Here is a 25,828-nt window from a genome sequence, read left to right as displayed (position 1 = left end):
CAAGCAACAGCCTTTCAACAACCGTCTGTTCATTTGGTAAATGTTGCCATTGGCTCTGACTGGGCTGTCATACTGCACAAGTCTTGCACTTTCATGTAACTTCCACCTTTGTAACTTACTTCCTTGTATTCTATGAAAGGCAACCTCTTTATATACAGTAGAAAATAGGCAGCTGGTGTCTCTTCAGCCAACAGAACTGATTGCCTGACTAAAGTGTTGTGAGAACTCTTACAGGCACAATCCTCTTAACCCGTTTTTAAATGCACATTCTGCATTTTTACATCCACAACACACTGTACGCAGTACATTATAAATACCTTAGACCCGACAAAAAACTACTAAGTTTAGACTGAAAAGAAGTTGGTCATGGGGCCTTGACAATCCAACATTTCTATTAGCCAAGCCAGGCTTATAGTACACTATGTACTGAAATGGTTAGAGGGATGATTCCCAGTGACATAATTTTGTATTCACTCTCTCTATCTCTGTCTCTTTTATCAGTATTTCTTAAATTTCAGCTGATATAGCACACAGGGTGCTCCCCCCCTGAATGCCTTACAATAGTATAGCTTTACAAACCTACCTCTGATGCTTCCATATATAGGGTACATATTTTGTAAAATCAGAAGTTGCTAACATTGGCTCAAAACAGAATATATTTGTAGCTTATTTAATGCTCTGTCTGCCTCATGGGACACTTGCTCTATCAAACCTCTCAACTGTCCATATTTTCACAGAATGCCCAGATTTTTGCCTCATATTTTTTGTCTAGTCCTCATAAAATTTGTGATTTTCTGGCAAATCTCTGAGATGATCTGAGAATTGGAGTCATTAAATAATGACTTACATTGGAGTTTCAGACATAAAATCCTTCAATAAATGTATGTTAACACAAACCCTGTTACTCTAACAACTTTCTAAGTTTATAAGAATAATATTTAAAATCTGTCCATATTTTTGGGCCTTTGTCCCCATTTTTTCAGGTTCTGTCAAGATTCCTTGCACTAAGAGGTTGAGAGGAATGGCTCTTAATCTTCCTTTTGTGAGCTTTGTCAAAGGGCAGGAAATAATTACAAAATTAGGGACAGATTTTCTGTCCAAGAAAAACTTTCACCTGTCTTAGTGGAGGGTATATGCTATTTTTGTATTCATCCGTTTTGTTTCCTAGTTGAGGTCTTACCTTCCCTCTTCCTGTAAGGTATCCCTAATACTTGGCTTCACCATTCCAGTTTACATTTATTGACATTTACGGTCACTCTACTTGTGTTATGTGTTATGCATTTTACCACAGCCTGCACTTTTTGTAACTGAGGCTACAAGTCTCCTAAATGTTCGATCATGTCATCCACGTATGCAGCAGCATGTGGTGAATGAGGCTTTGATGTCTTACCTATTAGTCTCTAAAAGGTGGCTTAGGCTCCTAAACAGCAAATGGTAGCACTGTGTACTGAAGTAGGCCTTAAGGGAACTATAAGGGCTATTTTTAGTTGAAGGAATTAATTCATCTATTCTGGATATGAAACAGTTGCCAAACTTTGAAATGCATTTCATTTCCTAAAGGTATTACAGAATAAAACATTTCCAGCTGGTTTAGGATGTCATTTGCTGTCCACGGACAACATGAATATTAATACCTGATCTCTTGGGTTAAATTCTCTCTGTCAAACATTCTTATAAACTTGTTGCAGCTTCTGAACTTTGTGCTTATGCTTTGCAGACTAATGGTGTAGTTTGTGCTTTTATATTATTAGCATAGCCAGGTCTACTCTATCCTGCAGACTAATGCAGTGTAGTTTATGCTTCACTGCTGTTAGCATAACCAGCATTGCATTACATTGTCCTGCAGACTAATGTAGTATAGTTTGCACTACTTCATCATGTGCATAACCAGCTTTACTGTCTCCTGAAGACTAATGTAGTGTAATTTGTGCTTCTTTACAATGAGAGTAACCAACTTTACTCTGTCCTGCAGACTAATGAAATCATTGTAGTTTGTGCTTCTTTACCATTAGCATAGCCAGGTTTACTCTGTCCTGCAGGCTAATATAGGGTAGTTTGGGCTTCTTTATCATTAGCATAACCAGCTTTACTCTGTCCTGTGGGCTCATGTTGGGCAGTTTGGGCTTCTTTACCATTATCATAACCAGCTTTACTCTGTCCTTCAATGTAATGTAGTGTAGTTTGTGCTTCTTTACCATTAGCATATCCAGCTTTACTCTGTCCTACAGACTAATGTAGTGTAGTATGTACTTCTTTACAATTAGCATAACCAGCTTTGCTCTGTCCTGCAAAGTAATACAGTCTAGTTTGTGCTTCTTTATTGTTAGCATAATCAGCTTTATTCTATCCTGCAGACTAATGTAGTGTGGTGTTCTACCACACTTTTAACCGGTGTCATCCCTTCCTCCTAAGTAGGATCATAAGCTCGTAGGAAGTTACTAGACTATTGGCCCTGAGGCCCTTACAATCCTAGCCATAAATTTAGCCTATGTTCTGACAAGTCAGCGCCTGATGCCACTGTCCAGCAGGGACACAGGTGGAATCCCAGGGGTGTATTTTCTGTTCTCCATCCAGTTATCCAGGTTGCATTTAAAAAGGGTTAATGAGGTACTCTGCTTGACGTGGAGTGGGAGTCTATTCCAAAAAAAGGGGCAGTCTCTGGGACGCAAATCTGTCCTGCAAACAATTCCTACTGATGTCACAGACCAGGTTGAGGTTGTGTGTGCGGCTTATTCAAGTGGAGCTTGACTTGTGGATATGCAGCAGTCCCATCAAGGCGAGTTCTGAGATTGCTTTGTATGCCAGACAGAAGTCATCTCTGAGGAGTCTGTAGAAGACTGAGTAGAGGGACAGGGCCTTTAGCCTATCTGTCTAGGGTTGATGTTTGAGGCCATGGATTCTCCTGGTGAAGAACCTCTGTGGTTTCTCCAGCTGCTGCATGTGCTCTGTGAGGTACATGGCAAAAGGGGCATTGTACTCAATAATGGGTCTTATAAGCAAAGAATACAGGGATGTTATGACCACCTTGTCTCTGGATGAGATATCCTTACTAATGAGGTGGGCCATGTAGAAAGCTTTCCATACAATGGATGCAGTATGGCAGTCAAAAGTCAGTTTGCTGTCAACCTGGGTGTCCAAGTCCCTCATGACTGATTGCATGCTTAGGACCTTGTTATTAATGTGATAATTTGTGGGGATGTCACTCTCCCTAAAGGGGATGATGATGCATTTTTTGGCATTCACTTTCAGGCCATGTTTCTGGCAGTAGTCATTTGTTTGGGTGAGACCCTCTTGGAGGATGTCCACATCACTAGGGGAATTAATGACAGTGCCCAGCTTGCAATCATCTGCAAACTTGGTCAGCCATAGCCCACTGGTTTTGGCATACACCTCAGAAAAGTATATCCTAAACAACAAAGGCATGAAGACCGATCCCTGGGGTACACCGCTCATTATGGATCGACTGCTTGAGGTGGCTTTCTCTGTTTTGACTACGAGGGTTCTATCAGTGAGCCAGTTTTCTACCCATCTGGTAACATGCGGATTGATGCCTAGTTGAGAGAGTTTATCAATTATACCCATGTGGGGAATAATATCAAAGACTTTGGCCAGGTCAAGGTAGGCAGTGTGCACCATCTTCCTCTCATCCATGGCTTTGGTGACTGTCTCAAAGAAGCCGACCAAATTTAACAGGCATGACCTTCCCATGACAAAACCAAACTGTGTGGGATTGAGTGTTTGGAGGTTGCCAATGTCCTTGTTAATGAAGTCCATGATAATCTGCTCCATGGCCTTGCAGATCAGGATAGTTAGGCTGATGAGTCTGTAATTTCCTGTATCGGTGGACACTCCACATTTGTGCAAAGAGATGACAGTGGCTGTCCTCCACTCGGCTGGAATGAACCCGGTACTCAGACTTTGGTTGAGTAGGGTGCCTAATGGTGCTGCAAGTTCCTGCCTGAGTTCATGTAGGATGCAGCTTGGGATGTTATCAGGTCCCATGGAGGCTGTATTTATTTTGCCTTTGAGAGGGCAGTGATGACTTGCTCCCTAGAGATAAGGGGAGGGATTGGCAGGTGCTGGGGATGTCCCAATTTACCAATGGGGGGACAGAGGGGTGAAATTTTCACTGAACCTGTCTGCCAGCAGGTTGGTTATATCTACAGCATTTGTGTATGTGGTGTCCTTGAACATGAGTTCTGAAGCAGATCTGGGTGCTTCCCTTGAGATTATAGACATATGCAAAAAAAGCCTTGTGATTATTTTTAGTAGATGTGGTCAGTTTGGACTCGAAGTTTGCTTTGGAGGATTTCGCTAGTGCTCTTATTTGCTTGTTCAGGCTAAGGACAGATTGCTTCCATACACCTGCTTCTTCTTGGTCCTGGACAGCAATTTTTTTTCCTTTCATTATAGAGTTTATTTATTGCAGATATCTGCCAAATACGTTTACTCTTCCTTGAGGAGGAGGATTTTGTCCAGTCGGGTTCCTGATTCCATGAAGCTATATAAATGCTTGTATAGTACTTTGGTGTAAGTTTGGACATATGTGCCCATTCCTGTGGAGGGGGAGGGAGCTGTGAAGCTGTTTATACCCTACCTCAGGAGGTTGTAATCAGCTTTGGAGAAGTTTTTTTGTTTGACCCTATCTGTGGGGGGGGGGGGGGGGGTCAGGGGAGATGGTGACTTTGAATGTGACCGCTTTGTGGTCGGATCTTACCAGGGACGATCACACTGTAGGGATGCTGCAATGGTTACTCATGTTGATTAATACCAACTCTAAAATATTTTCACCTCTTGTGGGGGTGTCGACCAGCTGGTCCAAAGCATTTGTATTGACGAAATCATGGAATCTCTGGGTATTTGTGTTTTGGCAAGAGTAGTTCTTCCAGTCTATGGTTGTATAGTTAAAACCACCCAGGATCCGGGTAAAGGGTTGAATCTTGATAGATTTGAAGAGGTCTAGATAGGTGAAGTGGGCATCTTGAGTCAAAGTTGGGGGCTTGTACTAGCTAGGATTTGAATAGAGGTCTTGTCAGTAGTTAACTGAACCTGGAGTGTCTCCTGTGCGTCATACTGTTTGATCAGCCTGGAGGTGTGTATGTCTTTTATATATATTGCTACTCCACCTCCTTTTGCTTTGCTGCCCACGGTTTGGGGTCTGAATGTATGATAGGATGAGTAACTTGGTATGGCTTGGGTGCTCTCCGCAGCTTTGAACCAGGTTTCTGTGACTGCACAAATGTCAGCATCTTCCAGGGTTAAGAATGCTTGCAATTAATGTAGTTTCATGTTTAGACTCCTAGCATTTAGCAGAGTGACCTTTAATTTGTGTTTTGATGAAATTTTCATGTTGGTAGTTTTGACCCCATGACCCTAAAAAGGCACTATGGGGGAGGCAGGAGCATGAAGCCCAAGGAAGACAGATGCAGGCCATCTCTGGCATAGCATCATGGTTTGTCAATCATGTCTTCCTAGGCTGTCAGGTACTGGATAACCCTGGAATGACACCAGAAACTAAACCAACTGGTAAAGTCAATCATTTTCTGTTTGTATTGAGGCATCATTCTGGGAGATGGTAAAGTGCCACTTAAGGCTAGGAACATAACTGCCTGGATCACATATTCAACAAGCTCGATTATGTCTCTCTTCATATAGTTCAGGAAGGTACATCTCAAGTCATTCATGCCAACATGGACTATGACAGAGTCATAACAATACCTGTTGTTGAGAGACTTGAGTGCATGGGTGATGTGGTGGATTCTGGTACCTGACAAATGACTAACCATGACTTTCTCCTTATCCAGCCTGGTGAGGGCACATCTATGTGTCATACAATGGAGTCTCCTATGACTAATATGTTGGGTTAATGCTTAGGCTTTAGTGGCTGTGAGACATAGGTGTGCGGACTATGTGTGGTGTTTGGTGTGGTGGGAAGTGGAGTTTGTGTGTGTTTTTGCCTCGGATGTCCCTTATCAATTACTCCTTTGGGATAATTGCCATACAGAAGTTCAAATGGAATAATCCCATCTGAAGCTTGTAAACATCTTTTATCACAGACAGTTAGTAAGCTAACAGTGGGTCCCATTTTTTCCCATCTGCATCAATACCATTCCTTAATATGGATTTCAGTGTCTTATTGAACTTGTCTTCTAATTCATCAGTCTGCATGTGGTAGATGACATCTTTAGCTTTTGACTTTAAATCACTGGCATAACTAATGTAATACCCTTCATATAAAGGAAATGCCATAGTCAGCAAATATCTCTTTAGGGATACCCACTGTGGAGAACAGCAATACCACTTATCTGACAATAGCCTTTGCATTAGCTTTGCATCAAGCAAATGCCTATGGACATTTGTTGCATAGTCCACTATTACTAGTATATTCTACTGTCTGTTGTTATATGTTACTAGTGGCTCCACAGTCTCTTTAATAAAATGTTTTAATGATACATCTATATTAAACATTAGAATCAGTGAACTTATCAAGCAAATGCCTATGGACATTTGTTGCATAGTCCACTATTACTAGTATATTATACTGTCTGTTGCTAGATGTTACTAGTGGCTCCACAGTCTCTTTAATAAAATGTTTTAATGATACATCTATATTAAACATTAGAATCAGCGAACTCTTAAGTCTAGTAAGGGGTGCAGTTTTTTGACATTCTGAACAAGACATGCAGACATTTTCTTGCCTTAGATTTGTGTCACCAGGTAACCTCCTAACATGTGACTATAGATTAACTTCATTAATAGTGTCATATAAGATTGTGGTACTGTCAATTGGTATAGAAGTTCCTCTCTATTTTGCGTGATTGATATAAGAAGTCATCTGTTAACTGAAATTAGGGATAAGAAGTAATGGAAGCATTCTTTCCTACAGTCTTTGTTATGTTCTCTCTCTTGCTCTAATTACAGTATCGTATTTCAGTTGTGCTTTTATGTTAAAGTTTGTGTGTCTTATCTATAAGCCCACAAATTTGATGTTATTTTTTTTCACTACCTTGTCTTTTTATGGAAATTATAGCTTCCTCTTCCAAAAATAATGGTATTGTTGCTTCTTCTGCTTCCATCTACAAATTATATTTTGAGTCAGAAATCTTCTACTTCTTTAACATGTCCCCTGTCTGAGAAAACCTCTTGAGAGTTCCCTTTTTCTTCAGCTTTCTGTTCCCATTGGACAGAAATAGGATTAGAACTCTACTTTTTCTTATCCATCTTCTTTTGGTAAAACCATTTCTTTGCTTTGAGTTTTCTCACATATGTGCCATAATTCATTGATTGTTGTCTTTACTGTTTCTATGCTAATACTTCTTGTAAGTCTCTGTGCAAGTGTCTGCCTCTTTTTGATTTTACTTCACAGTTTTATAGCAGTTCACCTTCAGTTCTTGTAATGACACCTGTTACAGTATTGGGTTTCTGTTTCATCTATCATTTAGACAGGTTCCTTGTAATACCCAGGATCTTTTTACTACCCAGTGCTAGTCAGCTTCCATACCTTTTTTAGCTTCTATGCCAATTTCTTTCTTTTCCTTTTGATTCTGGACCTCTGTATGAGCATCAAAGTCATACTCCCTGTTTTATACTGAACGGATATGTCAAGCTGTTGCTTAACCTCCTTGTTAAGTTTATCAGCTTGCCACACTGTGACTGAGAATTCTATCTCCTCCTGCATTTTCAACAGTGTTTTAAATGGGGAAAGGCTTTTGTTAGTATAACTTCATGAATAATGTCAGAGGTTACAGCTATATGATGTCAATGTTTTTCAAGAACTCTGAATCTCCACATGTGTGAGGAGTTCGTCCTTTCTATTACCACAAATGTACATTGCATCCAGTTTTTGTCAGTTATTAGTCATATGCTTACCTACCAGGGGCACGTGACAAAGGTAGTCATGCTGTCAAGGTGAAGCAAAGCTTGAACTTCTCTCTCTTCCTAAAATACAGTTCATTTCAGTAGCTTAGCTGTTAAGACAATGACATAATTCTGACTGAATTATTCTAGCTGCAGTATTACCACACTCTGCAATAACAGCTTCATGTATCTCATGCATGTCATTTTTCATACTCTGGAGCATTTCTCTCCGGGCCACCACTGAAAATTGGTTTGTTCCAAGTCGGATTTTCCCGGTAAACAAATGTTAAATAAATAAATAAAAATACTACTACTACTAACATTCTCTTCAATACCCGTGGAACAGACTCTGGTTGTGTGACTTCCCCATCACATTTGAAACAGTTTAACCCATTACTAGCTGCTTCTAGTTTCACAGAAAAATTAAAATTTTATATTGAATCTTTAGAGCTGGAAGTAGACAGCTCAGTTTTAAACAGTGTGTCATTAACTGAATGTTCTATGAAAGTAGTAACTTGTCAGAGTTCTTAGGATTTCCTAGGAACTCCCACTTTCTCAAAGCACTAGACAATGCATTTTTAGATCTGTGTTCAAGAACACTGTCTAACATTTTCACTTTACTGTAATTTTAAAGTTCTAACAACAGTTTTAAAATAGGTTATTGATATGAGCTGCCACTAGTTTTTCAGCATTAAACTCAAACTGTACAATTTTATAGCTTATACTTCAAAAATTATTTTAACCCTAAGAGTTCTTTTGTAAGTTTATCACAGTCTGTATAATCAATGTCCTCCAAATCCATATATGATGAAAGACCTCATCTGACAGCTGGGATGTCAAAAACCAATGTGTTCTGACCCAGTGTTCCTGGGTGGTATACCATTCAAAAGCAACCAGATAAGATTCCAGGTCATCCTGTTTCCTCACCATTTTTATGGAAGCACATTTATGTGGTTAGAAATTATGTCAGCTAGTTTTACTGACTGCTGCTGTAGTCGTTCTAGCGATCGATCAGTCTCTAATCTGGTTTCTGTTAGAGTTTTCAGGAGTTCATCCAAGATTATGTGTAAAGAGAAGTACATCAGGATTATAGTAACAACTGCAGAGATATGGCAAGGAACTGTATAGACCAAAAGTAACTGTACATGTCTGCATTCTTCACAGTATGAGTCAGAAAATACACTGGAGGCTCAAGTTTATATAAACAAACAAGTTTATTCATCCACAGTAGAACAAAAAAGGAAAAGGCTTTATATATTAGTTATACATTGAGAGCAGTACCTTTCCACCAGACTTAGACATGTCAGTAGTCCAAACAGCAGCCTCATTACCCACAGAATATTTCTCTGGTAAATACAGTTATAGGCCTTGCCAGTCCTTCCATTCACTTTCACTTTCAACAACTCAGGCCATAGTCATAGTTCGTTTTGACTGGGCTGACAAATTCACCAAGTCTTGCACCAACACTGAGCCTCCAATTTAATTTATTTTCAAGTTTTCTGTGCCCATGGAACTTGTTATTATACAGTTCAAAAAGGCAGTTAGTGTCTCATTAACAAATATATATGACTGCCTGACTGAACTGTTAAAAAAATTCTTACAAGCGCAAGTCCTTTCGCCTGTTTTTAAAGGCACACACTACATTTTGCCATATCCATTGTACTGTTAAAGGTACATTCTCTTCTTTTCCATGCACAAGATGTAATACTGCGTTCAGTCAGATGAACTATATTTGTTATAATAATTGCAACAGTAAGGGAATTTGTAGTCTGTTATCTAAGGGAACTAGGAACTGAACCACAGAAATAAGGAGGGCCAGAGGACTCCAGATATCCCTGCATTAGTGCTGCCTGTATTAGTTAAAGCATTTATCACTTATCTCAAATGTAGCTGCTTTGTTGGCGGGAGCATTCCATGTTACAGTTTAGCTGATCTCCTTGTTATAGTTTCAGAACTGAAACTGCAGCATGGAGCTCTTTGAAATAGTTCACATAATGAAAGGTAGCATTTTTTTTGCTTCTTCCAAGATGAGAATCCAAGGAGTTGTGTTATGGTACTCTAGATGAGGGATATGCCAAACAGTGGATTGTCCTGGTAGCCTAGACATAGTGCTGGCTATGGAAGTGTGTCAGGAATCAAGTACTCGGGAGTGTGGAAGGGCTTTGGGGAGGGAAAAAGTCAAAACAGGGAGAAACCTATGGTGTCTACTAGTAAGGTGAAGCTAGCAGTTAGTTCAAAATGGCATGCAAGAGGTGGAAGGAAGGGCTGAGAGGTTGATGTGTGTGAGTACAAGCAGGAAAGTAGAAGAACAACAAAAGAGGTGAAGGAGGCAAAGGTATAAGGTGAAAGTAAATTAACAATAGAGATCATGGGGTGGAATGAAGACTACTTTAGATACACAGCAGTAAGATGGAAAGGAAAACATATTGGCCACTGTAAGCAAAGACAAGAACATCATGAAAGACTAAAAAACAGCAAAGGTTCAGAATTAATCCTTTGCATCCTTCTTTGCTAAAGAAAGGAAGGAAAGAGAGGTTGCCGTGCTGGGGAAAAAGGAAGACAGAGTGAGGAATTCAGTGAGTAGACACATGAATGTTAAAGGGGTGTTAAAACTGAACTTGCTTCCTTAAGGGAGAATAAAACACAAGGACAAGATGGGCTGCATCCAAGAATCTGATCAGTATGATGGAAAATTCACTGAGTGAGGTTTCCAACGAATTACTGACCACTGTAGAAGTAACCAAGAACAAGAAGACAACTGTGGTACACTTGTACAAAGGGGGAGCAGGAAAAACACAGTGAACTACAAGACTCTTAGCCTGACAGCTGAGACAAGCATGGTTGTATAGAGAATCCTGAGGAAAAGGTTGGCTGATTTTCCAGAGAACATCAAGCTCTAGGAGAATAACTGACATGGACTCATGATCAGAAGAAGCTTTAAAATAAGTCTGATGCAGTTATATGATCTGGTTATAAGAAAATTTGAAAAGAGGGTACCAGTGTTTGGCCTGCCTATATTTCCATAAATTCTTTGACTTGGTCCAGCACAGGGGGCTTTTAGGAAGATTGAGAAGATTTGGAATAGGATGAAGACTATGCAGCCGGGAGTACTACATGCCTTCTAAACTTGGTTGACTTTTTCGAAACAGTCACCAAAGCCATTGCCCTGCCTAAAAGCCACCAGTCGAGCACCTCTCGATCTCCTGGGCTCACCTCCATACGCCTTCATACAATCAGCTTAATTGAAAACATTTACATCAAATGTTAACCCATAAACAACATAGTGACAGAACCCTGGACTGAGCAGAACCCATGTCCAGAGAGTTGCTGTGGCCATCCTCCAGTTCAAAGCCTGTCACACAGGGCTCAGTCCAGGGCTCACTCTGGTTGGCTTCTACTTTTTGTTGGGCCTCTACTTTAGCATCTACAGGACAGTACAAAGAAACACAGGGAGGTTGATGACTGCAAACTGGGCGCCACACATAAAAGAAAACACATCTGACACAGGGTCTGACACAGACGGATAACAGAAGGGTCTCACAGAGCGGATAACTGGCCTAGCCAAAATAAAAAAAGTTAAAAGTCATAATCGCGGGAAAAACACTTCGGGAAAAAGCTACCAAACCCCTGCAAAGCAAACTCAAAGTTAGAAAGAAGAGGGGAGGGACCTGGGGACCCAGGTTGATAGTAGTTTGTGTAGTTACACCCATGTAGCTAAAGTAGTTAGGAAGACCTTCTACATTGCCCACCTATCACCTTAGGTCATCTAGAGATCATTCTCCTCATAGGTCAGGTCCACTCATCATCAGACCTCATCTTCACAATGCCAATGTATGATGAATGTATCTGACCCACTTGCAGCAGCTGGAGCAGCTGGAGGAAAAGTTCCAAAACAAAAAAAAAAGGATAAAAAGGCTCAAACATCTGTCCTACTGAGAAAGAACTCCAACTTCATTCAGTCGCCTCGCTTCAGCTCAGAGGAGACCTCACCTGCCTAACACACATACAAGGCTCATTTGATGAATTGATGAATATGCAAAACCTCAAAAAAATCTAGAGCCACAAGGAACTAGGAGACTTAAACTCCGACACTAAACCTCGACACAATATTAGGGCTGGGATGGAGGATAGAATCATCACCCAAAGACTATGCTGTGGAATAAAAAAAATATGTGAGAGGCAGAGCCTCGCTGGCCTTGTTCAAGAGAGAAATCTTGAATGATGGATGATGGATGGATCGCAGATATACCCCAGGATTACCTCAGTGTCACTGCAACAGAGGCACACAAAAAATAATGGGTATAGTTCCCCATACTAAAAGGGTGCGTAAGCCAAAAAACTATAGGGGCTTGTAAAAATGCCTCGGGGGCAGATAGCCTAGTATGAACCTATGAACCTATAACCTATGTTACAAATAATACAGCAGTATGGCTCCTTCAGTCTGTTATTCAATGTTGGCTTAAGCTGGTTAAGTGTACAGTTAGCTGTAATCTCTAGCTGATGCTTGAATGCTATGGATTTGTGTAGCTAGATTTCTAAGTACCTGTTCCATACTACAAGAAATAAATAGATCCTGGGTACGGAAAGGGCTGATGCCACTGGGGTCTTTGATGGGCAACTTTTTGGAATTAATGGTTAACCTATTAAGGTTTAACAACTGCAGGAGGCAATCAATGCCTTCTGTAATTCAGTAGTTTTATCATATTTCAAGAAAAGTGAATTGTCAGCATGCAGGATAATGTTAAGATTTACTAGGTCCACAAAACTCATTCAGAAGGATGGAAACCAGGACTGAATCTAAGGTCCCCCAGATGTGAACAAATCAAAATCAGAAGAGGATGTTCTAGATCAGTCTGGAAAAATGGGATCTTTCTAACAGAGGTGACACAATTCCATGACATCCTACCAAAAGCTTAACTTAGTAAACCTGGACAGAAGAAAAGAGTAACCTGTGTATTCATATGCCTCGGTTAGATCCATAAAGAGAACTGCCATCAAATGACTTTTGTCCACACACACATGCTAGCAGGCTCATATATACACACACACACACACACACACACACACACACACACACACACACACACACACACACACACACACACACACACATACATCTAGCTTCATTTGTGGCTTTACATACATGTGATCACACCAACAGCCACATGCATACACTAGCTAGCATACCCCTATGTCATTGCTGAACTTACCAGCACTGTGGTTTGGTTGTAGTGAATCGGTGACTGTTGTCTTTTGATGGTGTTCACTCTTTCCCTCCAATAGTAATATTTTATTCCTTGGGAGTTTTTTTAAGATACATAATTGATTTAATAAAACTGTTCTACCACAGGATGATATCTATCCCAGTACTTAACGTAAATGGTTAGAAACACTTCAGATCAATAACTGCACCATGTTTTTGCTATTTCAATTTCAGAAGCACTTGGACTAGTATTTCTGAGTTAACAGCAAACACAGACAGCTGAAGTAGGCTAATAGATCCAACTGTACCCCTTAGAAACAAGTGCAGGCCAAACCCCAGAAAAAAAAACACATGGTGCAACCATAATATCAACAAACTTTGAAAAAAAAGGAAGAGAAATTTGACCAAAAGTAAGAAGAGTAATTCCCAGAATGGTAGAGCCCTTGTCAGTGAAATAAACAAAGAACTCAGGAGCTTAATAAAATCCACCAAAGCCAAGTTTGAGGCTAAAATAGCTACCTAAGCCAAAGACGGTTACAAGGCATTTTTTAGTTATGTTCTTAATCTGAAAAGCACAACACAGCAATGTACTGAGCTGATTGTGAACGATGTTGCCTACACTGAGGCTGGAGATATAGGCAACCTACTGGTCTATAAATTTAGCACTAACTTTACCCCTCTTTCCACTCCATATGTCCCTCTAGATATATCTGAAACTGGCTTATCTCCAACTGTCACACAAGACCATGTTGTAAAAGCTAAAAATACTGCATTGATATGAGTCCTGACAATATCCCTGGATGCATCTAAAATAGGATGAAGCACAATTTAGACACATCTTTGACAACACTGTTTAGTCTCAGCCTTTGTACAGATTTTGTACCAAGTAAATGGGCAACAGCTACACTCATTACTCTAAGTAAGGGCAGCCCCTCCACAGGCCCAAGCAATTATAGAGCCATAGGTCTGCCCAGCCTCATATGCAAAGCCATTGAAAGACTTATCATGGACCTAATAATCAGGACATAGGGAACCTCCAAACACTGGACCCATCTCAGCTTGGATTCATCAAGGGCAGGTCATGCTTACTCAACCTGGTAGATTTTTAAAAAAGGTCACCAAAGCAATGGATGAAGCCGAAATGGTACATACTGCATACCTCAACCTGGCCAAAGTTTCTGACACAATTCCCCACTCAGACATAGTAGAAAAGCTAAATAAACTGGGAATAAACCCCTATGTCACCAGCTGGATTGCCATCTGGCTCACAGATAGGATACATATAATCAAAATAGGGGAAGTTACCACCACAGAGACCAGTCACCAGTGAAATCCCCAGGGTTCTGTGCTTGGACCTCTCCTTGTTTGGCATCTACTTTGTCCCGTGCATGGGTACCTTCAAATTATATATGGTATGATCTCAGTTACTCTCATATATAATTAACAACCATGGGATGGGTAAGGTAAATTTATAACCAAATGGGATAAGTTATTTTGAGCACAAAAAGAGAAAGTGGCTATGCTTAAAATGGGCCACGAGGCCAGGTAGCCTAGTACTTAGCTATGGGCCTTTGAGTGATTAACTTATCTCCCATCATGCTTACAGATGTCTGTGTGAATATTATAATTAAGGGATTCATGAATGTGCTGCTTATCAAGCTCATTGCTCTTCTTCAGTTTCGACATGGTGTGCTGCATGGCATAAATGTTGTGTATACATGCACAAGTCTGGCAAAAGCCAAACAATAGCTCTTCAGGAAAAGAGTGGAGAAGGGCCATGAAACATAAGCACCCAAGTCAAACTGGTTCTTTGATATAGTCATTGCTGAGGATGATGCAGGATAACATAATCCCTACAAGAAAGGAAATCCACTGCGGCTTAGGCAATATGAGGGTGTTTGTTACTACAACATCATGAGGTGTATAGCTGGCCTGAGGACTACAACCCTTATGTTTTTATGTTTCTGAAGCAGATGTCAGCATAGTACGATGGTCTGTTAATTAACATTCTGCTAGGCTGTGCTATATTTCATGGTACAATAAGGTGCAAATGTCTTATAATTTAGTTGGCTATACCTAACTCACCAGGATTTTATTTCCAAATTACAATTTCCATTGTTCTGACAATGAAGTTACAGGTTCCCATCTTCTGACTGTTGCATGATCAAACATAGTTTTATGAGTCCTATTGTTGTTCAGTGGCATGTTGTTATTATAAAAGGTAGCTCCAGTTCTAATATGAGTGACTTGTCATTCTCTGTCAGACCATGGTTGCTTGTTGTCTCCTCATATCAAGACCAAAGTGGATGCATACACCTCTACCCATAGTCCCTCAATAAAAACTTTACAGATATTCAACAAAAATCGAAGACTGGCTAATGGTAAGTATTATTAACATGCCTGCATGTGGACAATATTTTTGTGTTAGTACAAAACATTGTTGCCATGTTCCTCTGCAATTGTTTACACACATAGCCTGTATTGTTCAGTGATGCACTGACAACTACCATTTTGGCATGCCATGCCACCGCAATCTGTCTGGCAGCTGGCGTACCATGTTACAGCAATTTGTGTGACACTGGTGCATAATGAACATGGCCAAGAACTTTTGCACCAGCTGATGACCTGTTCCTGCTTGATCTCATAGACAGTAGGGGTTATTGCTGCTACTGTCATGACTTTCGGCTAGAGTATGTGAGTCTAGATGCCTGTTATAAAGAAAATCATTAACTGTCATTACCATCAAATGCATTGATTATCCAGATGATGAAATGCTGATAGACAGAACACCTGTGTGTAGAGTAATATCATGGTACTACAGTAACTGTGTAGAGTAGTAATACTGAACTGTCGTAATAGTGTTATGACATTGTTCTGCACACCATATCTTAAGTTTAGTAAGGTAACCTGATACACAATTCTCCATGGGAAGTTAAGCAGCCACAAACAGGTGGAAGGGGCAGTTTTATCAAATCCCACTTAAATCTATCTTTTTTATCCAAAGTATGGTTTCTAAGCATAGAGACTAACTCTTACATGCATGGTAGCAGGATGTTAGAAAGCTGTCCAGTTTTAGAGTTTCCATTGAAAAAAGGTTTGCTTTACTTTCTGTCATCCTGATGTGCCTCTAAAGGCTCACAGACAGTTTGCTTGTATGGTATATGAAACCCTGCTCTTACAAGCTCCTTCTGTTGGGTGATTCTTTAGTGGTCTATGATCCTCTTCTGCACCTCTGTGATGAGCAGTATTCAGAAACCCCAACAGGTCTTGTGATGAGTAATGTGGTTAAGCTACCATCATGAGCAACTGTCTGTCAGCAGATAAACAGCTATGACATCAACCACACTTTATACACATAGACCATCACTGAATACAACCAGCAGTGCATTCCAGTAAACTTACATCACTAATCAAATGAATCAAATGTTAGAAAAAAGTGTCACATGCCTTAACTTACTTAGTGACAAATGGCCATACCGTGGTTACTTCTCCAGCACCTTCATCTAGAGCTGATAGAATATCCTGAAGAAGTGAAAATGAGCAGAGCTGTAACAAAAGTCAACAAACGCCTGCTGAGAAATAGATCAAACATACTCACCTTGGACAAAACAGATGTGAAGCAAATGCTGCTGTTTTTTTTTTAATTTGTATTATGTCACCTTAGAGTTTCTGATCACTGGTAAAGTGTCAGGCTTCATTCTCCAGATCTCTGGGGTAGTGTCAGAAACCCTTCTTTATGAGAATGCATTGGTTGGTTATGCTAGGCCAGCATCCTATATGTTATGCATATTTATTCCCTACATACTGTACGTGAAGCACTATAAAGGCACTGATAATAAATGTTGTCACTTTTTTCACAACAAAAGGGTATTGACTCAGTACATATGGAATTATTGTTAGTGAACGAAGGAGCAATGCACACTGAAAAATAGCATCACCAAGTACTAGTTTATAAAGAAAAGTGACTTTTCAGCACTATATACATATATGTGACAGGACATCCTTTCTGAAAATTATTATACTTGTGAACTCACAGAATTCTATGGGACTATATCTTTTTCTCAGTATTGACTGGAACAAAAATAAATAAATAAGAGCTAGACAGCTCTGTTTAACTCCAGCCTTGCTGGAGCAAAAGATTCAAAAATAAAACTAGTAATTGTTATGTTTTACTAAGTACAAAGAAATTCATTAATGCACTGAGGAACCAGCAAGGCATCTTAACTAACTAGTGAAAGCAGACGAGACATGGACTTTTAACATCTTACCCACAGAACACCACACATTGCTTGCATTACCAAACTAGGGAACTTGTATTTTCAGTAGAGGTTTGTTGCTATTAGAACTTTTATCATCTGGGCAAACATGGGACTGCACTAAGAGTGTAATTATAGGGGCATTGCAGTATATGCTAGAGTTAGGGAATAGGTGTAACATACTATGCAGGATGGCTACTGTAATTAGCCAACATGTAGACAGAATTTGTTGTGAGTAAAGAATAGCATGCCTCACTTAGTCTACCCTGGAATGCCACTCCAAGTCTCTGCATTCTCCAAAATAATTTCAGTTATTGCTTCAACTCTTGACTGTTTACTGATATTGTACCTCCTACTTTATCAGATGTTTTCTTCATTTGCCCTTTGAAAGCCCTAATGACCATAACAGTGAAGGTGGCCTAACTGCACATCCTTAGGTAAAATGAAGGTATTTTTAACTTTAGCTATTTATGTCGTACACAAAACTGTTTCGCTGTATTTCTGAACTTCTATAGTAATGACAACCATCATGCATTTCCACTCACAATAACCCCATTTACTGTGGATGCAAGGTAGTATTTTATACTGCCCAGTGAAATGATAAACACAACATCACATCAACTTATGATTCCTGCAGTGCAGTGAAGACAGGCTAGAGTAGGCTAAATAACACCGCACTATCATTAGGGGGCTGGGTTTAGTAGAAAGATGCGAGCACTGGAATAAGGTGTACAGGTTAACAATCTAAACCCAAGGTAGGGTGATGCTAAGGAAAAGGAGAGTCTGAGAAAGAATACCAGTGTTTGTAGTGATACGAGTTCTTACCATTAAGGGTGTGGGAAAAACAGCTGGAAGTGGAACAAACTATGCAGGAAAAGGGCGTGATGGATGAATGCAAAGGTAATAAAATAGCAAAGTAAAGCAGACAAAGGGAAGAAAGCGGAGTCTGTATATATATATATATATATATATATATATATATATATATATATATATATATATATATATATCAGTCAGTGGGGTTATATTGGAAAATTCCAGTATATACCGAGATGATGGAAAAGAGCTTAAACTGAGAACAGATGTGTTAAAGCTCATGTGACTGCTCCAGGACTTGCAAGGGATGGAAAAATACAAAGCCCCCTTGAAATCATTTAGAAAATGGTGAGGCAAACCCTGCATGCTGGTGCAAATGACCTGGCTATTGATATAGCCGAGGAGATAGAAATGGGAGAGTTTTTCAAGGTTATAGTGCACAGTAACTTTTTCTGAGGTGTTCCACTTTGAAATTAGGGCTAGGAAGGGCAGAATAGCATATACAAGGAGTGACCCAAGGATTAGTGCATCACTGAAACCCTACAGCTACTGGGCAAAAGGTATATACAAAATAAGATGTTATAAAAACAGCTGACATAAGAAGAATGCACATTAACATTGCATTGTAAAGTTGCTTTACTCAGCAGTCATTCCATTCCACCATTATTCTGATAAATCTTTGATAAGTTTCTTCTTACCCTTGATTTCCCCTGCTGCACTGAATGAAGAGATTCCTGTTTGCTTCTCTAGGCTTATGGAGACAATTAGTGTGTACTGTTCTTTCCATGGCCCTCTTCTCGTACTGGACAGTCCATTTTCTAGGATTTCCATTACTAAATATCAACCTCCCTCAATTAGGATGGAGAGATCCTAGTATCGCCAAAGTACGTGACTGTTCTCAGACATTGTACAGACTTAAGCAGGATACTGCTGTGCTTACATCCACTGTCTTTGTGTCTTGTTTAATTTCCTTCCATCTTGTTTAAAGATTTCTTTGTGAGCTTGTTGTACCCCTTGGGATAAGTAATAATCAAAGAAATGTGTTACTGCTGTGTCTAACAGTAAACATTTTTTTAAGAAAATGTTCAACAGACATTACATTATTGGTCAACACCTTGCACTATTTTTGGTGAAGGGAACCCTTGTAATGCTTTAGGATTGCAAATATGAAGATTACGCCCAGTACCAAGATGACGCTCCACATAGTATAAGCAGTCACTAATTTCCATGCCTGCTGATACACTGTCTATATCAATACTGTAGTGGGGAGAATTAGCCTTTATATCATACTGTTTCCATTTCAAACACATCTTCCGCAAGTAGCCTAACAGAAATGCTGTGCATTTTATCCATTTTCTAATGGATTTTCATACTATTTCAGATGAAATGACCAACACCCAACCTAATGGCCATAGTGTACTGCTGCTCTATCTGACTGCAAACAGCCAAAGAGGAATGCACTTTTTTGGGGGGGACTGTGTTTGCTGCATCCTCAGTGTAAGACTATGCCTTCCCACCCCCGAATCTGTATGTGCACTACCTCCATAGTCACAACTTACAGGAAAATGAAAATGCATGTATTTCTACCTCTCCAAGTTGGTGCAACTTCAGTGGTGGCATATCTGGTGGGCGGTGGGATTTTCTAACTGGGGGTACAAGAGGGTGTAATCCCCTGAAAAAAAGTGTATATTATGACTCAAGTTTGTTTTATTTATTATGCTGATGTACGTGATGGTGATAGGCTCATCCATAGTGAGTTATACATTATCCATTATTTCAATAATTCAGATTTGATCCTTTTAGATCATGTTCCTTCAGCCTATCATCATGTTGAACCACATTGGATTCTTTCTTACTAGGTGACACCTTAAGAACCTTCTGATCCTTACAGTATTGACATCTAACAAGTGAAATGTGTTTTGATAGCTCTCTTGTAAATCGCCTTAACAGTCTGTCTACAGCAGCCTTGCTTTTATTAGGAAAATTGTACAATACATTTTATGATTGCTGTAACTGTTTGCTGTACTATACCGGCAAACCTTGAAATTGGGCCACTAAGATCAGTGTTATACCCAGTTAACAAATGGATAATAAAATGAAAACTACAGACTCACTTCATATTACTGCAGTGACAGTGACAGCACTCCATAGCCTGCACTCATACATTTTAACAGTGGATCAGAAGCTACCTAAGAGAGCTTGGTCTGTACATTGGAATCAAATTTTATCTTATATGTATTCCCCTAAATCCAAGCTAATAAAAGAGTTCCCTGAGGTGGTATACTTCACCCGTAGGGCTATCCCCTTACCATGACCCGTGCCCTAACCCTAAGGTCTGTGACGACTGCAGCACAGTGAAGGACATAGCAATGCTTTACTAACTATCCCCTTACCCTAACCCGTGCCCTAATCCTAAAGTCCGTGACTATCGCACCATAGTGGAGGACATAGCTTGTTTTCTATGTCCTCCACTATGCTGCTGTGTTTTCGGTGAAGTGCACTTACGCAAAAGTTCACTTTCGTTAAAGTGAACTTTCGCAGAAGTGAGGTTTCCTATTACAAGTTCGAAGTAGTGAACTTTCGTTCTTGTAATAGGAATCCAAATATATATATATATATATATATATATATATATGTGTGTGTGTATAAAGGGGTGGAGAGAAGGGCAGAAGGGGGGAGAGAGAGAAACTGCTCTAATTCACAGGTCTCTTTGTGATCCTCAGAATGATGACATTGTTAATCCACCAATGCAGAACATACACAAGGTCAAAGACTGAAGTATTTCATATTATCCCCCCCACACTCACATACATACATACACACACATATGCAGAAGGGATGGAAGGCAGAAAAAAGCAAAACCAGACAGGGTCAGAAAATAAGTACATTCTGTTATCTAAACTAGTAAACTGAAACTTTCATTCATGCTCATTTTATGAGAGACATGGGGCAAAAGGGGGTAAGTGCATAGTACAATTACTACCATATACTTAGTAACTGTGAGGCTCTTGCTGTCTGGAATCACTCCCCAAAGGACCTCACTGCATGCTGCAGTTCCTGTGCCATGTAACCCCCTCAGACTAGGGTTATAACCATATGGAAGTACATGTGTCTGTCTGTGTGTCTTTGATGTGTGCACATGTGTATGTATGTGTGGGTGTATGTGTATATGTGTATATATATATATATATATATATATATATATATATATATATATATATATGGGTATACTTTCCTACAACAAATATTCACTTTTTCGAAATGGGAAAGTATATCCCCACTTAAGCGAAAGTGCACTTTAATGAAAGTGATGTATCGCTTAAGCTCACAAGACCAAACCTACCGCACCGCAATGGAAGACATTGAAAAACGGGCTATGTCCTCCACTGTGGTGCGATAGTCATGGACCTTAGGGTTAAGGCACGGGTCAAGGTAAGGGGATAGCCCTACTAACTATCCCCTTACCCTAACCCGTGCCCTAACCCTAAGGTCCGTGACTGCTAGCCCGTTCGGTCTAATAGGTTCGCGAAAGTGCACTTTCGTGTTAGTATGGGTGTACTTTTGAAGTTTGAAGTAGTGAACTTTCGTTCTTCAAAAGTACACCTATATATATATATATATATATATATATATATATATATATATATAAATGTATATATATAAATATATATAAATGTGTGTGTCATCTTATGGTTCACAAAATACATTATCTGTAAAGTGTTCATGCCACACAGACATAGCAATTTCATAATAATGATGGTATAAGAGGTTGTGGTGTTCTTCTAAGAACAAATAACAGAGATGTGATTAATAGAAGCTTCCTTGTTTGCCTTTCAGGAGAGATTACTATGATCATCAGGCCACTTCTTGTATCTAAAGGTGACAGAGTGCCTTTAACTGCTGCTGTCCTTTATACAATGGATGGAACTGCCAGGCCAGAGAAACTACTTTATGTGATCACCTTGCCAACAATGTACGGCCACCTAGAACATGTAAACTATCCAGGCATGCCTGTAACAAGTTTCAGCCAAATGAACATTGCATCACGATCTATCTATTATGTTCATACCAGTAAGACAGCTGTCACAAGAGACACATTCAGGTAAGAGATATTTTACCCTTTGTATCACTGTGATTACAGTACTTATAAGCATTCAGTAAGTCACTACACTAGATGTTTAGGGTACTGAGTCCCACTTCCACTTTCTGAATTACACAAAAGAAAGTTTCCACTCATACAGATAATCTATCTACAACAACAAAAAGCTAGCAAGTACGGCTGATGCAAGGCAACCAAACTAGTGTGCATCAAAATAAAGTGCCAGCACCCAAGATGAGCTGAAATGAATAAATTTATTATAGAAACAAGTGAACTAGACTGGTTTCAGCATATAGCTTTCTTCAGTAGTATAAAAGGAAACCCTGGCAGGAGCCAGTAATTTATACACAAGTTTCAATAAAGAATATGACATAATTTCCTGTCTTAGGAAAAAATTAGTTAGTCCTTCAGGTTTAGATTTTCTTGTATTGATAATTATGGAAAACCATTAACAGATGATCAAACTGAATGATTAACAATGTCAAGGAAGCTGTAGCCATGTGCTTTACAAATATAATGTACAATAAAACATTGTAATGAAAATACACAGTAATGATACTAATGAACGAGGCAGCAATGTGTAGGAGCTCAGTTTGATGGCACGTGTGTGTGCAGTACATCACCATGCTGGCAGACTCTGTCAGCAACAGAATGGTGCTCTGGTTGCCCTAGTTAGACCTCCAGGCTAAATGGATCCATGTAGGCAAGTGTGGCTTAGCAGTTCAGCTGCTGCTTGTTGAGGGTGAGCCAGCATCAGCTGTGCTGGTGATTCCTCTAGATTCTACTTTCACCAAGGGAAAACAGTGCTTTTTCCCATATAATTTCCAGGAATATGTATTGCCAAACACTTTTTCCTCTCATCCTGCCTTATTACAGTAGGAAACACAAACCTAATTGCTGTTAAGGATTTTAGAACTGTCAGCAATTGTGATCCACGAGACTTTGTCAGTTCTCTTGATCACAATGTCATGCTTAAATTCAGTCATAAGCAATGCTCCCATCTGGCAACCCACTAGTCAAGCTAAGGAAGGAAAGAAATGAGTAGTGCATGGACATTAATTCATTTAAGGCAGTCATGAGTGCAATGACAGCTTTAAGTGATTACCACTATTACTTAACGAGACCAGTCATGCATATTACAAAGCAATGATCATGGTCCCTAACAGCTTGCATCCAGGGCACATGCTTCTTTCACCCTGCCTTGCTACAGCTTTTTAAACTATACTCTCAGTGACTAAAGTCAATTGTAAGGTAGGTCAGTAATTAGACACTGGGCTTTAAGGAAGTGTTCTTATTTACCAGGAAGTATAGTACATCTTGCAGAACCAAAGGAAAATATCCCAGATCTCAATGAAAACTCTAGAATTTGGTAAAGAACTGAACTCAGAATGGCTATGCTGGTTACTAAGCAACCTGCAAAGATATGAGTCCTTACCCTGTTGTAAGATGCATGTTTGAAGCCAGGGTTATAAACTCAAAATGAAACACAAAAACATACCCGGAAGCTCTAAATAAAAGTCTGCAGAAGCAGCAGAGACCTCCAAAACAGACATTCAAGCAACCTCCACCCCCAACACAAACCATGAAACACATACTTCACAAAACCAGTGTGCCACACAATCACAGCCCTTAAGGCAAAATAACATACCCAACAGACTAGTAATAGGTGACTCTATAGTCAGACACACTGACGTCCCACTCACTAGGCTGAACAAGGAGATGGTTACTGTCAGCTGTCTGTCGGATGCCAGGATCCGCCACATAACACAAGCACTCAGGTCACTCCAGATCAAGTACACATATGACTCTGTCATTGTCCATGTTGGTGTGAATGACCTGAGCCATACCTCCCTGGACTACATGAAAAGAGACATGGAGGAGCTCTCTGATCACGTAGCCCAGGCCAGTATGACCCTGATCCTGAGTAGAATCCTGCCCTCACCAAGAATGATACCACGGTATAAAATAAAATTATCAATTTCAACAATTGGCTAAACTTCTGGTGTCATTCAAAGGGGATCCAGTGTCTGTCAGCCAAGCTGCTTTGCTAGAGACGGCTTGCACCTGTCACCCTTAGGCTTTCAAATAATGGCCAAGGTCACCCCCATAGTGCCTTTTTTAGGCAAGGCTCAAAAGACAAACCCACCACCATAAATAGCACAAGTAACAAAATACTGATGGTAATGCTACTCAGTGCCAGAAGTCTAAACCTCAAAATGCACGCACTCGAGGCACTCCTCAGTATGGAACTCATAAACAAAGACATTGGGGACCTACAGACATTGGATCCTACCCAATTTGGCTTTGTCAAGGGCAGATCCTGCCTTCTGAACTTGGTCAACTTTTTTGAAACAGTCACTAAGGCCATTGATGAGGGTAAGGCAGTTCACACAGCCTACCTTGACCTTGCAAAAGCCTTTGACACAATACCCCACTCGGGCATCATAGACAAACTCACCAGCTTAAATGTAAACCCATATGTCACAAGATGGGTTGCAAACTGGCTCAAGGACAGAACCCACAGGGTCAGAGTTGCTGGAGCTATGTCAGACTCTAAGCCAGTCACAAGCGGTGTCCCACAGGGCTCAGTCCTGGGACCCCTCTTGTTCGGCATTTATTTTCCGAGGTACAGGCAAACATAGGAGGATTGTGGCTGACAAAGTTCGCAGATGACTGCAAACTGGGCCATAATTGATACTCCAGCGGACACAAACATCCTTCAGAGAGGCCTCATAGAAATGGATAATTGGTGCCAGAGCCATGGCCTTAAGCTAAACGCCAAAAATGTATAGTCATACCCTTTGGGAAAAACAAGGTACCGACAAATTACCACATAGGCGGTAATCCATTAAATCGGAAGAGGTAATCAGGGACCTAGGGACCCAGGTTGACAGTAACCTCTCATTTGACACTCACATTGCCAAAGTGGTTAGGAAGACCTTCTATATTGCCCACCTTATCATGAAGGGTTTCACATCTAGATCAAGAGAGGTCATTGTGCCCCTGTACTCTTCTCTTATCAGGCCAATGATTGAGTACAATGCCCCATTTGGGATGTATCTCACCCGACACCTGCAGCAGTTGGAAAGACCCCAAAAGTTCCTCACCAAGAGGATAAAGGGTCTTAAACATATGTCATATGCTGCCTGACTGAAAAAACTCCAGCTCTATTCAGTCGCATACCACCTACTCAGAGGTGATCTGTGCCTGACGTACAAGGCCATGTCCAATCCTGAATTAATGGACATGCTCCACCTCAGAAAATCCAAATCCATCAGAGCCACGAGAACAAGTGACTTAAACCTCAACACAGAAATAAATAGAACGTGCTGGAGGGACAGATTCATAACCCAGAGGCTCCCTACACTCTGGAACAGAATCCCAGTCCATGTTAGGCAGAGCCCCTCACTGACTCTATTCAAGAGAAATCTCGACGAGTGGATGGGAGATCGTAGGTTTACCCCGGGGGTCATCTCTTTGTCACTACTAGACAGAGGCATAGTAAACTAAACCCTAAAAGGGCGTAGTATTCTCATCCTAAGGGGTGGTGTAAGCCACATACACTCTGGCTAGGCTTATAAATGCCCTAGGGCAGAT

At 40.3% G+C, this 25,828-nt stretch overlaps 1 protein-coding gene across 1 annotated transcript in view; it reads left to right on the top strand.

The window, feature by feature from the left end:
• The window catches only part of FREM1 (FRAS1 related extracellular matrix 1), a 1,066,140-nt gene that overhangs the window by 564,802 nt on the left and 475,510 nt on the right, over positions 1-25,828 (top strand). Inside the window, exon 25 of the mRNA XM_044060374.1 lies at positions 21,970-22,234. Within this exon, the coding sequence (XP_043916309.1) occupies positions 21,970-22,234 (265 nt within the window). The remainder of the gene's footprint in view (positions 1-21,969; positions 22,235-25,828) is intronic.

This window comes from Protopterus annectens, chromosome 2.part0 (genome assembly GCF_019279795.1).
Source record: "Protopterus annectens isolate FY-2018-M chromosome 2.part0, PAN1.0, whole genome shotgun sequence".
NCBI lineage: Eukaryota > Metazoa > Chordata > Ceratodontiformes > Protopteridae > Protopterus > Protopterus annectens.
This window is presented reverse-complemented; position numbering and strand designations above follow the sequence as displayed.